The 13171-nt window shown below is 58.3% G+C and overlaps 3 protein-coding genes across 3 annotated transcripts; 1 reads left to right on the top strand and 2 right to left on the bottom strand.

Moving 5' to 3' along the window:
• Positions 1-42: 42 nt before the first annotated feature.
• Positions 43-2108, bottom strand: TNFRSF12A (TNF receptor superfamily member 12A). Its single transcript, XM_010376085.2, has 4 exons — positions 1935-2108; positions 1106-1210; positions 736-870; positions 43-654 (listed from the first exon to the last, which is right to left on the bottom strand). The coding sequence occupies exons 1-4, from the start codon at positions 2026-2028 to the stop codon at positions 599-601; spliced, it is 390 nt and encodes a 129-aa protein (XP_010374387.1). The 5' UTR covers positions 2029-2108; the 3' UTR covers positions 43-598.
• A 2747-nt stretch (positions 2109-4855) lies between these two features.
• Positions 4856-8286, top strand: CLDN6 (claudin 6). Its single transcript, XM_010376086.2, has 2 exons — positions 4856-4892; positions 6975-8286. Exon 2 carries the CDS (start codon positions 6996-6998, stop codon positions 7656-7658), a length of 663 nt encoding a protein of 220 aa, XP_010374388.1. The 5' UTR covers positions 4856-4892; positions 6975-6995; the 3' UTR covers positions 7659-8286.
• A 208-nt stretch (positions 8287-8494) lies between these two features.
• On the bottom strand, positions 8495-10062 carry CLDN9 (claudin 9). The gene has a single exon (XM_010376087.2). The coding sequence runs from the start codon at positions 9634-9636 to the stop codon at positions 8983-8985; it is 654 nt and encodes a 217-aa protein (XP_010374389.1). The 5' UTR covers positions 9637-10062; the 3' UTR covers positions 8495-8982.
• Between the last annotated feature and the right edge of the window lie 3109 nt (positions 10063-13171).

The following is a 13171-nucleotide window of genomic DNA, read 5'->3' on the forward strand; positions in this document are numbered from 1 at the left end:
AGCTCAGGGGAGTCAGTCGGGGATCACTGCCTCTCCAAACCATTTAAAGTTAAAGATTCTTTTATTAATAAATTCTCCCTCCCCTCCAAACTCTCCCCAAAATAAATATCTCCTCCCCTCTTTAGGGAGTTGGGGGGGTCGGTATCTTAGGGCCAGCCCTCCTAGTGGGCCAGCCCCCTAGTGTTAAAAATAGGTCCCTAACCCCCCAGGGTGACCCCCATGGTGGAATTTCAGGACATCTGAGTGAGTGGGGCCTAGTGTCAAGTCTGCCCCCCAAGTCAGCCTGGCCCCCAGGGCCTCTAGGAAGGAGCACACCCCCCACCCTGTGCAAATGCTGCAGTTCCTTAGTCAGTGTCAGCTGTTTTGTGTGAGCCAGCGTGAGGCTCCCTTTCTGTTCTGGGGCCAGAGGCAGGGCAACCAGACACCTTGGAAGGTTCCCCTGAACCCTGGGCCCAGGCCTCAGAGGTGATTCACCGCCCCCCACCCCCCTTGTGGTTGGAGGAGCTTGGCTCCTGCTGCGTCTGGGAGGCAGAGACTGGCTCTAGAATGGATGAATGAATGATGAGTGGGCGAGCCCCGGCTGGCAGGAGGCACATTGTCACTGGATCAGCGCCACAGCTGGGCAGCCCTCTCCGCCGGTCTCCTCTATGGGGGCTGCAAGATAAGAGGTGGGGTAGTCAGGGGCAGAGAAAAGGTCGAGTGCTGACAGGGCTGGGCAGGCCAGGGTGCACTTACTGGTGAACTTCTCTCTCCTGCGGCATCGTCTCCAGACCAGAAAGCCAGAAAGCAGCCCCAGCACGAAGGTCAGACTCAGAGCGCCCCCAAGGATGGGCCAAAGCAGCCGGAAGGGGGCAGGAGGTGCCGCAGCGCCTGAAGGCGGGACTCGGAGTCAGACCTCGCCCCTCTCCAGGGCAGCCCCGCCCCCTAAGACTGAGCCTTCGGCCTTCTCCCAGCCGTGGCCTCCTCCCTGACCCGAGCCACCTTCCAACTCCCACCTCCTCCCGATTGACTTCCCCGATGCAAAGCTCTCGGCCCCGCTCTCCGCACCAACCACCCTCTCTCCCAGTCTGGGGTCCGCTGGCCACTGGCCCTGCCCCCCACTCACAGCCCAGGCAGAAGTCGCTGTGCGGTCGCGCCCTGCAAGACGCGCAGTCCATGCACTTGTCCAGGTCCGCGCTCCAGGAACTGCCGCGGGAGCAGGGGGCGGTGCCTGGGGAGGGGGCCTCGGGTCAGAGGCTGGGGGCGGGACTCGGCTATTCTGGGGTCTGAGGTCAGGGTCGGCCGGCTCGAATAACGTGAGTCACTGGCGCCCTCCCCGCGCATTCCTCACAGGTGACCGCACGGCCCGACCGGGACACTGCAGCTCCGGGAGGGAGGGCGTAGCGCGGGACGCTGGGGGTGGGGGGGTCAGGTCCCCACAACCCCCCTGCCGCCGGCGGGTGACTCACTCCTGGGCACCGGGCCCGACCCCGGTCCCTCCCCCCGCATAGCTGGGCACTGAAGTCACCGGATGGAAGGGGGCACCCCACATGGTATAGAGGGCACAGACCCTAGTGCCTCTCGACGGCCTCCCCAACTCGTCGGTCACTGGGGCTAGTTAGACCCTGTACTGACCAGGCTGGGGGCGTGCCCCTTCCTGGACTGAACATCCCGCCCTCACTTACTTTCTCTCTCCACTTCGAAGTAGTTCGGACTTTCGGAACCGAAGAACCCACCCCAACCCCAATTGGACGGTGGGAGAAACTGAGGCCCGGATTGTGAATGAAACTTGGAGAGTGATGGAAGTTCCCACAGCCAGGAGCGAGCTGTTAGAAGGCCACCTGAACACAGATACCCACATCCGCCTGTTCCCCCAGTTCCGCGCTGTTCTCCAGGCACCCAATCCGGTTCCCGAGCCCCGGCCCGTGGTTCTCCGACCCCCGAGTCCCGCGTACCTGGCGCTTGCTCCCCCGCCACGGAGCGCAGCAACTCCAGCCAGAGCCCCAGCACGAGGAGCCGCAGCAACCGGCGCAGCGAACCCCGAGCCATAGTGCACGTCCCGCGCCCGCCGCTGTCTGCGCCCGCCGCCGGCCGGCAGGGACCCACGGCCACCGCCCCGCCCCCGCCCCCGCCTTCCGGGGCGGAGCTCTCGCCTCCGCCCGCCTTGAGTTAGGCTGCGGGACGCCCCGCCCCGCGGGGCCCGCTCAGTTCAGTCATTCATTCAACAAAGTCCTGGTGCGGGAGCTGCCAGGACCCCGCAGGGACGCAGACCCCTCCCTTGCCCAGCAGGTGATCTAGTCCAGCGCGCGTGGGGTGGGGAAATCAAAAATCAGACACGAGTGCTCGCTTCGGCATCTCATATAGAAATCAGACATGAGGCCGGGCGCGGTGGCTCAAGCCTGTAATCCCAGCATTTTGGGAGGCCGAGACGGGCGGATCACGAGGTCAGGAGATAGAGACCATCCTGGTTAACACGGTGAAACCCTGTCTCTACTAAAAACTACAAAAAACTAGCCGGGAGAGGTGGCGGCGCCTGTAGTCCCAGCTACTCGGGAGGCTGAGGCAGGAGAATGGCGTGAACCCGGGAGGCGGAGCTTGCAGTGAGCTGAGATCCCGCCACAGCACTCCAGCTTGGGTGACAGAGCGAGACTCCCTCTCAAAAAAAAAAAAAGAAAAGAAAAAAGAAATCAGACATGAACGGCCGGGCGCGGTGGCTCACGCCTTTAATCCCATCAATTTGGGAGGCTGAGGCAGGCGGATTAGGAGGTCAGGAGTTCGAGAGCAGCCTGACCAACGTGATGAAACGCCGTCTCTACTCAAAATACAAAAATTAGCTGAGCGTGGTAACGCGAGCCTGTAATCCTAGTTACTCAGGAGGCTGAGGCAGGAGAATCGCTTGAACCCGGGAGGCGGAAGTTGCAGTGAGCCGACATCGCGCCACTACACTCCAGCCTGGGCGATAGAGTGAGAGTCCTTCTCAAATAAACAAACAAACAAACAAATAAATAAATAAATAAATAAATAAATAAATAAATAAAATCGGCCGGGCGCGGTGGCTCAAGCCTGTAATCCCAGCACTTTGGGAGGCCGAGACGGGCGGATCACAAGGTCAGGAGATCGAGACCATCCCGGCTAATGCGGTGAAACCCCGTCTCTACTAAAAAATACAAAAAACTAGCCGGGCGAGGTGGCGGGCGCCTGTAGTCCCAGCTACTCCGGAGGCTGAGGCAGGAGAATGGCGTAAACCCGGAAGGCGGAGCTTGCAGTGAGCTGAGATCCGGCCAGTGCACTCCAGCCCGGGCGACAGAGCGAGACTCCGTCTCAAAAATAAATAAATAAATAAATAAATAAATAAATAAATAAATAAATAAATAAAATCAGACACATGAACAATCCATGCAGAGATCACTGCAGCTTTCTTTTTTTTTTTTTTTCCTCCCCTTGAGATCGCGTCTTCCTCTTGCTCAGCCTGGAGTGCAGTGGTACGATCACGGCTCTCTGGACTGGAGTCTCCCACTTCAGCCTCCCAAGTAGGGACCACAGTCACTGCGCCAGCACACACGACTAATTTTTGTATTTTTTGTAGAGAACAGGGTCTCACTATGTTGCCCAAACTAGCCTGGCCACTGCAGCTTTCTTAAGGGCCCTGGGGGTATAACAATTAAACCTGAGGTTAAGAGTTCGAGACCAGTCTGGCCAACATGGTGAAACCCTGTCTTTACTAAAACCAAAAATAAAAAAAGAAATTAGCTGGGTGTGGTGGTGGGCACCTGTAATCTCAGGTACTTGGGAGACTGAGGCAGAATTGCTGGAACCCGGGAGACGGAGGTTGCAGTCAGCTGAGATAGCGCCATTTCACTCCAGACTGGGCGACAGAGAGGGCCTCCATCTCAAAAAATCAAAACAGGCCGGGTGCTGTGGCTCAGGCCTGTAATCCCAGCACTTTGGGAGGCTGAGGCGGGCGGATCAGAGGTCAGGAGATCGAGACCATCCTGGCTAACATGGTGAAACCCCGTCTCTACTAAAAATACAAAACATTAGCGAGGCATGGTGGTGGGCGCCTATAGTCCCAGCTACTTGGGAGGCTGAGGCAGGAGAATGGCGTGAACCCGGAAAGCGGAGCTTGCAGTGAGCGGAGATCGAGCCACTGCACTCCAGCCTGGGCGACAGAGCGAGACTCTATCTCAGAAACAAACAAACAACAAAAAAAGCATAACAACATAAAAATAATATTATCTGGCCGGGCGCGGTGGCTCAAGCCGGTAATCCCAGCGCAGTGCGAGGCCAAGGTGGGCGGATCGCTTGAGCCCCGGAGTTCGAGACGTCTGGGCAATATAACAAGACCCTGTCTGTACAAAACATAAATTAGCTGGGCGCGGTGGCGTGTGCCGCCTGTAGTCCGAGCAACTCAGGAGGCTGAAGCGGGAGGATCGCTTGAGCCCGGAAGGTCGAGGCTGCAGTGAGCCGTGATCGCACCACTGCACTCCAGCCTGGGTGACACAGTGAAAATATTTCTCTAAAATAATACCAATAGTTTGCCCTGTAATTTGTAACTTAGGACGTAGTTACATAATAAAATGCAGACTTATCTCCACTTTGCGGAGTAGGAAACGAAGGCTCGGGTAGGTTAGGTGAGTTCCCCATGTCGTCGCGCTGCTTAAGTGGCAAAGCAGAGACTCCAGCTCTGTTCTCCCCAAAGCCTGGCGCCCTCACCCTGGGTGAGTCTGGCAGCTACCCCAGCCTCCAGCGCCCCCCTCTGACAAGGCTGGGATTCGCACGCCCCCTGCCGTCGGGGACAGGGTCTCTGCCCCTCCTCCGGGGCGGTGGTCCAGTGACGTCACCGCTTCTTTAAGACCCCCGCCTCCGCCCCGTCCCGACACTCGGCCTAGGAATTTCCCTTATCTCCTTCGCAGGTGAGTCCCGGGCAAGTGTGAGTGTTAGAGAGACGCCTCTTGGGGCCGGGTGCAGGGTGCTGGCGGCGTGGGTAGGGGTGCATGCGAACTCGGGCTGCGGCCACCTAGATGCGCGAGTCCCTCAGGGGGTCGGGCGGTCTGCGCCCAAGCCTCCGAGGTGATCGGGTCCTTCGAGGCTCCCAAGGGTTAAACGCCCCTCCCCCCTCCCCAGGGACAAAGACGCCGAAACCCGGCGCGCCCCTCCCCCACCTGTCTTGCCTTTCGGGGCGGGACGCCCCTCCCCCTTCCCCCTCGCCTGGGGGAGGAGACCTTGCGGCTACTGCAGCTATAGAACCCTTCCTGGGCGAGCGGCTCCCAGGCTGGAGTGGTCGGGTGGGCCGGGGCGCCCTCGGACAGAGTCGGGCCTGCAGTGCATGGAAAAGAAAGGGGCAGGGGCACATTCACAGGGGAGAGGCTTGGGGCGCCTAGACCAGCGTGGCCCCGACCCTAGCTCGACCAGAGGCCTAACGGCTGGACCTGGGCGTTGGGGCAGCCTGCCCCAGCCAGTCTCCCCAAGGTGGCCTGCTCCGCCCAGGCCTGGGACCCCCCCCCCCCCCCGCGCTAATGAGTAGAGCCTGCCCTCGGGCCACTGCCGGCCGGGGTAAGTTTAGGTCCAAGCCGTACAATGGAAGAACTCTGGGCAGTGGGAGACCACAGCAGTGGGAGGCCCTGGTAAGACGTGATCCCCTCCGCGACCTCCAACACTGCCTGGGATATGAGGGGACACAGGTGCAGGCCAGGTGGCGGTGGGAGAACTGGTGTTGAGGAGAATCTAGCACAGCATTTGGTCTAGAATTCACAGGAAAAGACCACAAGCCTTGAGGCTATGCTCTCCAGCCCCTAGGGGAGGTCAGAAGGGTGGGACCAGGGAGTCATTGAGTGACTTTGGGGAAGGAAGTGCTTTTAGGTGGGGGATTAATGATGTTTTTCTTCATCTCTCCTGCCCCTGGTGTCTGCCAGCCTGGGGTGTGGAACCAAGTTGTGAGGAACCTTGTTGAAATTAACAAGTTTTGGTCGGGTGCGGTGGCTCACACCTGTAATCCCAGAACTTTGGGAGGCCGAGGCGGGCAGATCACCTGAGGTCACGAGTTCGAGACCAGCCTGGCCAACTTAAGGAAACCCCATTTCTACTAAAAATACAAAAATTAAGGCCAAGCACGGTGGCTTATGCCTGTAATCCCAGCACTTTGGGAGGCCGAGGCGGGCAGATCACGAGGTCAGGAGATCGAGACCATCCTGGCTAACATAGTGAAACCCTGTCTCTACTAAAAATACAAAAAATTAGCCAGGCATGGTGTTGGGCGCCGGTGGTCCCAGCTACTCGGGAGGCTGAGGCAGGAGAATGGTGTGAACCCAGAAGGAGGAGCTTGCAGTGAGCCGAGATCGCGTCCCCTGCACTCCAGCCTGGGCGACAGAGCGAGACTCCCTCTCAAAAAAAAAATTATCCAGGCATGGGGGTGTGCACCTGTAATCACAGCTATTTGGGAGGCTGAGGCAGGAGAATCACTTGAACCCGGGAGGCACAGGTTGCAGTGAGCTGAGATTGCACCACTGCACTCCAGCCTGGGCCACTGAGCGAGACTCCTTATCTCAAACAACAAAAAAAGAAATTGTCTAGTTTTGAGCCTTAAACTCAGGGCTAAAACTGAACCATTCTACACGTAAACTGCTTGGAAATCACACTGTCTTCTCATCCTGCTGTTTGCTGCCTTGCAGCCTGATGACTGGCCCTGGCCTTGGACTGTCATTGCATAGGTTTCATCCTGTATTTTCCATTTGCACTCAGAATAGCCAGGGCAGGGCTGCTTGCACATTCACTGTTAGGAGCCAGTGCCTGTCACATAACTAGAAAGAATAATAAATGCTAAAGCATTAAGTGTTCATTTTGCCCATGAGAAGTGAGGCTCAGGGAGCATGTCTTGACCGAGTTCCGGGATGTGATGACGACTTTCCATGGTGCATGCCCCTAGTGTCCTGTCCACATGTGGCCTGAGGTCTGGACCTGCCAGGCCTCACCTTGCTGTGCTTCTGTCCCAAATACAGTGCAGCTCCTTCAACCTCGCCATGGCCTCTGCCGGAATGCAGATCCTAGGAGTCGTCCTGACACTGCTGGGTTGGGTGAATGGCCTGGTTTCCTGTGCCCTGCCCATGTGGAAAGTGACCGCTTTCATCGGCAACAGCATCGTGGTGGCCCAGGTGGTGTGGGAGGGCTTGTGGATGTCCTGCGTGGTGCAGAGCACCGGCCAGATGCAGTGCAAGGTGTACGACTCGCTTCTGGCACTGCCGCAGGACCTGCAGGCTGCACGTGCCCTCTGTGTCATTGCCCTCCTTGTGGCCCTGTTCGGCTTGCTGGTCTACCTTGCTGGGGCCAAGTGTACCACCTGTGTGGAGGAGAAGGATTCCAAGGCCCGCCTGGTGCTCACCTCTGGGATTGTCTTTGTCATCTCAGGGGTCCTGACGCTAATCCCCGTGTGCTGGACGGCGCATGCCATCATCCGGGACTTCTATAACCCCCTGGTGGCTGAGGCCCAAAAGCGGGAGCTGGGGGCCTCCCTCTACTTGGGCTGGGCAGCCTCAGGCCTTTTGTTGCTGGGTGGGGGGCTGCTGTGCTGCACTTGCCCCGCGGGGGGGTCCCGGGGCCCGAGCCATTACATGGCCCGCTACTCGACATCTGCCCCTGCCATCTCTCGAGGGCCCTCTGAGTACCCCACCAAGAATTACGTCTGACGTGGAGGGGAATGGGGCCTCCGCTGGCACTAGAGCCATCCAGAAGTCCAACAGCTTTGGGATAGGTTGGTATCTTTTGTTTCTGCCTTCTGCTATTTTTCTTTTGACTGAGGATATTTAAAATTCATTTGAAAACTGAACCAAGAAGATGGCTCAGACTCCCACTTAGGCTCTGCTGTTTCTCTCCCTTGGATGATGGAGTCAAGAGAGGCTGCTTTGAGATTTTGGATCTTGACACGCCCATCTTAGAAGCCAGTCGAGCTGTGGAACTAACGTGGAGGAGGCTGCTTGCTCTGCTGGCCTTTGCAACAAGATAGACTGTCCCCAAGAGTTCCTGCTGCTGCTGGGGGCTGGGCTTCCCTAGACATCACTGGACAGCTGCCCCCATCCTACTTGGGCCTCTGGAGCTCCTCTCATCACCCCCTGGAAAAGCAAGTGATCTGTTAACAAAGGATTGCCCACCCCCGGAACTTGTGACCTCTGGCTCCTCTGTCCTGATAGGACGTCCACCCCCGGGGCCAGGTCCCAGCTATGTAGACCCCTACCTCCACCTCCAACACTGCACCCTTCTGCCCTGCCCGCCCCTTTACACTCACATTTTTACCAAATAAAGCATGTTTTGTTAGTGTGTTTGGTGTTGCAGGGGGTTACTGAGTGCCCACCCTGGCTAGGGGAAGAGGTGGGCCTAAGTGAGTCATGATCTCCTCTGCCCGTGGCTTGAGTGAGCATACCCACCAGGCAGAACCTGGAGCCAGACCTTGGCCTGACAGCCACCAAGGGAGGCTACCTGGCTGTCCCTGCCCAGCCCTAGTGGCGGCACACAGATTAGAGGGAGCCCAGTTACAAATGCTCTTTATTTCCAACTCGCGGGTGGGGATGTTGGGGAGGGGAGGTGATGGACAGGCCCTCCCTGCCAACTCCAGGGTTGGGAGGACATGGTCTGCTCCTTGGTTTTGGAGCCAATGAGCTGCTGCCCTTTCGGTGAGGTCAGAGTTCCTGGGACAGGGGAGGGCTCAGAAGAGAAGGAAGGCCAGCCAGTATCCTGGGCAACGGAAGGAAACAACTACTGGGGAGGCGGGGGCAGGCCAGGGTGCCCAACACCTCTGGGCTGCCTAACTTGGGGGAGAACATCAAAGGGGACCCCATTGAGAAGAGCTCAGCCAGGCCAGCTGACCCAGCCCTGCAGCCAGGTATAGCCTGGGCTTTTGGAAAGTGGGTTTTTCTGGGGAAGGAGGTTGTGGTGGAGCAGGGCATCTGGTCACCAGGCCAAGGTGGAAGGTGTGGAGCAGTAGGGAGCAGCGGGCTCCCAGGGGAAGCCTCCACCTCACACGTAGTCCCTCTTGTCCAGTCCAGACGCGCCTGAGCGGGAGGGGATGGAGTAGCCCAGCCTCGGTCCACGGGGCCGCTCGACCTGGGGCGGGGGGCACGTGCAGCAGAGGAGCCCCCCGCCCAGCATAAGCAGTGCCGCTGCCGCCCAGCCCAGGTAGAGGGAGGCTCCCAGCTCCCGCTTGAGGGCCTCAGCCACCAGGGGGTTGTAGAAGTCCTGGATGATGGCGTGCGCCGTCCAGCACACAGGGATGAGCACCAGGATGCCAGCGAGGAGGAGGATGACTCCTGCGGTGAGCACGATACGGGCCTTGGCACCTTCATCCTCCACACATGTGGTACACTGGGCACCTGTGATGGCCACCAGGAGGCCAAGCAGGGCCAGCAGGAGGGCGATGACACAGAGGGCACGTGCAGCCTGTAGGTCCTGTGGCAGCGCCAGCAGCGAGTCGTACACCTTGCACTGCATCTGGCCCGTGCTCTGCACCACGCAGGACATCCACAGCCCCTCCCACACCACCTGGGCCACTACGATGCTGTTGCCGATGAAGGCGGTCACCTTCCACAGGGGCAGGGCACAGGACACCAGGGTCCCCAGCCAGCCCAGCACAGCCAGGGTCATGCCCAGCAGTTCTAAACCAGTCGAAGCCATCTGCCCCTCCGTTAGGTCTTCTCGGCCCCAGGCAGCCTAGGTGACCCAAAGGGTGTGTCTGGTGTGCTGGGGGGTGTCTCTGTGCCCGGCAGGAGGGGAAGGCTTGTTGGTGTCCCCAGGCCAGGCCAGTCCTCAGTTCTGTGAACCTCTTGAAAGGCTCCTCCTCTCCGTGCCTCTTGCAGGTGTCTCTGGTCCTTGCGGAGCACAAAGCAGACTCCTGGTCCCACTCAGCTGAGTGGTGGGTGTCACCTCGAGGGGCCTCTGCCCATTGAATGCTGTGAGGGTGCTGCTGCTCTTGCCACCCTACTGTCACACCTGGGCTGAGCTCACACAGGCCCTCCGGATGCACTGCCAGGCTGAGGACATCCGCGTCCCCTGCGGGCTGGCACAGGTTCCCACGAAGCGACTCTGACAGTGCCACCTGAGGACTCTGCAGGCTCTCAGCTGCAGGCGGGGTTTTAAGGCCCAGGCAGGGGAGGAGCAGAGTGAAGTGCAGGGAGGCCAGGATAGGGGAGACCTGAGCCATGGGGAGGGTGCGAGGCTGGGGATTCGTGGGCAGTGGGTGGATGAGAGGCCTGGGGGTCAGTGGGGGAGCTGCGACTGAGTGACGACAGGGGAGGAAGAGCATCCGTAGCATCTGTGCATGTGGGAACCAAGGGTAAAGGAGGGGAAGATGGAGGACAAGCTGAGGAAGAAGAGAGGGATTGGGGACCAAAAAAGTAACAGGCTCAGGACAGAAACACACACAGGGGGCGTTGGCGTGCCTTCCTGAGCCTCCTCCTCCCGCAGCCCCTCCCGGCCGCCTCTGCTCTCCCCGGGCCCAGTTTTGTGATGCAAACATGCCCCAGCTCCCCAAGTATCGCACACCCCCACCCGCCTGGGACTCTCAGGAATCTGATCCATCCCCCATCTCAGCCCAGTGGCCCTGATAGCTCCCAGGGGAAGAGCCCCGCCCGTACTGTTCCCCGGACGACAGGTGCCTGGCGCCCAGCTCAGGTGGCATCGCCCTGGCAACGGCCTAGAAAACTACCCCCCCTTCAACCTCAGCTCAGGTGCACTCTTGCCACCCTCGCTGCTGAAAACGAGGCTGAGCTGAGCTGACTAAGGTCTCCAGAGGCCAGAGGATAAGGGGCCTGTTGTGAAGGTTGGGGGACCCTCAGGAAGGGGGATGGAGGTGGGAGGGGCTTGGGCTGGAACCCAGGGTGAGGCGCAGCCCAGGACTCAGTTATCTTCTGTGAGTGGGTGAGTGAGTGGCCAGTCAGGCCTCCCGGGACAAGACACCCCAGAGGTGGGCACGGGAGTTAAGTCCAGGGACTCAAGTGTCCCCAAGACCTGCCTTCCAGTGTGCAGGAAAGCCTTTCCTCTGGAAAAACTCCCTCAGAGCCTGTGATTCCACTCACGGGGACAGCCTGGGAGTCCCACTGACCGAAGCTCAAATCCTGACCCCTGTCTGGGACAGATCATGGAAGGTCAAGGTCCTTAACCTCCTTTGGTCAAAGACCCACTTGAGAAACCCCATGGGACTCACAGAGAAAGCACCCACAAAAATGTGCCCGTCATTTGCGGGAGAGGGTTCATGAACTCCCTCAAGCCCCTGCCCGGGTGCTAAGAACCTCTGAAGATTGTTGTCTGAAAAAGGGGCGTGACGTCGGCTTGTAGTCCCAGCACTTTGGGAGGCCAAGGTGGGTGAATCACCAGGGCAGGAGTTTGAGAGCACCCTGGCCAACATGGTGAACCCCATCTCTACTAAAAATACAAAAAAATTAGGTATCCCAGCACTTTGAGAGGCCGAGGCAGGTGGATCAGGAGGTCAAGAGATCGAGACCATCCTGGCCAACATGGTGAAACCCCGTCTCTACTAAAAATACAAAAGTTAGCTGGGCATGGTGGCACGAGCCTGTAGTCCCAGCTACTCGCTACTCTGGAGGCTGAGGCAGAAGAATCACTTGAACCCAGGAGGCAGAGGTTGTAGTGAGCCAAGATCGCACCACTCCACTCCAGCCTGGCAACACAGTGAGATTCCATCTCAAAAAAAAAAAAAAAAAAATAGCCGGGCGAGGTGGCGGGCGCCTGTAGTCCCAGCTACTCGGGAGGCTGAGGCAGGAGAATGGCGTGAACCCGGGAGGCGGAGCTTGCAGTGAGCTGAGATCCAGCCACTGCACTCCAGCCTGGGCGACAGAGCGAGACTCCGTCTCAAAAAAAAAAAAAAAAAAAAGGAAAAAACAATTACCTGGCTGTGGTGGCAGGCGCCTGTAATCCCAGCTACTTGGGAGGCTGAGGCAGAAGAATCTCTTGAACCCAGGAGGCAGAGGTTGCAGTGAGCCGAGATCGCAGCACTGCACTCCAGCCTGGGTGACAGTGGGAGACTCTGTCTCAAAAAAAAAAAAAGAAAAAGAAAAAAAAAAGAAAAAGCGATGTGAGAAAGATTCCCTCCATTCACACACTTTCCAGGGCGGTACAGAGGATCCTCAGAGTGGGCCCTCAGCTGGGACTGCCTCTTACCCGCCTGGTGCTGGGAGAGCTAGGGTGTGCTGGAGCCCACTAGCCAGTGCGGGCAGGGCTGGGGTGCCCACCACACACATCTGGTGGCTGTACCACTTCACGGCACTGCCTTCAGGGAGCCAGTGGCCAGGCACGCCCCTGCCCAGTGTCCCTCACCTATTCGGTGGGACATTGTGTATAAAGGGCTCTAACCTCAAGGAGCGTTCAGGGTTCAAATCCAGGAGTATGAGCATCACTTCTGCGAAAGGTTTTAGCATCTTTTGGGTCTGGGCACTGAGGCTCACACCTGTAATCCCAGCGCTTAAGAGGCCAAGGTGGGAGGATTGCTTAAGGCCAGGAGCTTGAGACCAGCCTGGGCAACATAGTGAGACACCATTTCTAAAACAAACAAACAAACAAAATACAAAAATTAGCTGAGTGAGGTGGTTCCTGTCTGTAGTCCCAGCTACTCAGGAGGCTGAGGTGGGAGGGTCTCTTGAGCCCAGGAGTAGTGAGCTATGATTATGCCACCGCAGTCCATCCTAGGTGAGACCCTGTTTCTATTAAAAAAAAAAAAGGCCGGGCGCGGTGGCTCAAGCCTGTAATCCCAGCACTTTGGGAGGCCGAGGCGGGTGGATCACGAGGTCAGGATATCGAGACCCTCCTGGCTAACACTGTGAAACCCCGTCTCTACTAAAAATACAAAAAAACTAGCCGGGCGCGGTGGCGGGCGCCTGTAGTCCCAGCTACTCGGAGGCTGAGGCGGGAGAATGGCGGGAACCCGGGAGGCGGAGCTTGCAGTGAGCCGAGATCGCGCCACTGCACTCTAGCCTGGGCGACACAGCGAGACTCCGTCTCAAAAAAAAAAAAAAAAATGATACTTTTGGAAGACAGATTTATACTTTCCTTCAGATTTGCAAAGGGGCCTTGACCCAAAACAGCTTAAGATCCTCCCCTGCAAACACAGAGACTGAGGCCAACGCCAGTCAGCCTCACCTCCTCTTCACCACCCCTTTCCACTGAGGGGGGCTCCTCCGGTACGAGGGGCTGACCT

Source organism: Rhinopithecus roxellana, chromosome 20, assembly GCF_007565055.1.
Source record: "Rhinopithecus roxellana isolate Shanxi Qingling chromosome 20, ASM756505v1, whole genome shotgun sequence".
In the NCBI taxonomy this organism is placed as follows: domain Eukaryota; kingdom Metazoa; phylum Chordata; class Mammalia; order Primates; family Cercopithecidae; genus Rhinopithecus; species Rhinopithecus roxellana.

Excerpts from the sequence above, each read along its gene's own strand:
- TNFRSF12A (XM_010376085.2), bottom strand. The coding sequence starts at position 2,028 with ATGGCTCGGGGTTCGCTGCGCCGGTTGCTGCGGCTCCTCGTGCTGGGG. Across the intron at positions 871-1,105 it reads CAGCGACTTCTGCCTGGGCT|GCGCTGCGGCACCTCCTGCC; the intron begins GTGAGTGGGGGG and ends TCCCGCCTTCAG. Across the intron at positions 655-735 it reads CAGGAGAGAGAAGTTCACCA|CCCCCATAGAGGAGACCGGC; the intron begins GTAAGTGCACCC and ends CTTATCTTGCAG.
- CLDN9 (XM_010376087.2), bottom strand. The coding sequence starts at position 9,636 with ATGGCTTCGACTGGTTTAGAACTGCTGGGCATGACCCTGGCTGTGCTG.
- CLDN6 (XM_010376086.2), top strand. The coding sequence starts at position 6,996 with ATGGCCTCTGCCGGAATGCAGATCCTAGGAGTCGTCCTGACACTGCTG.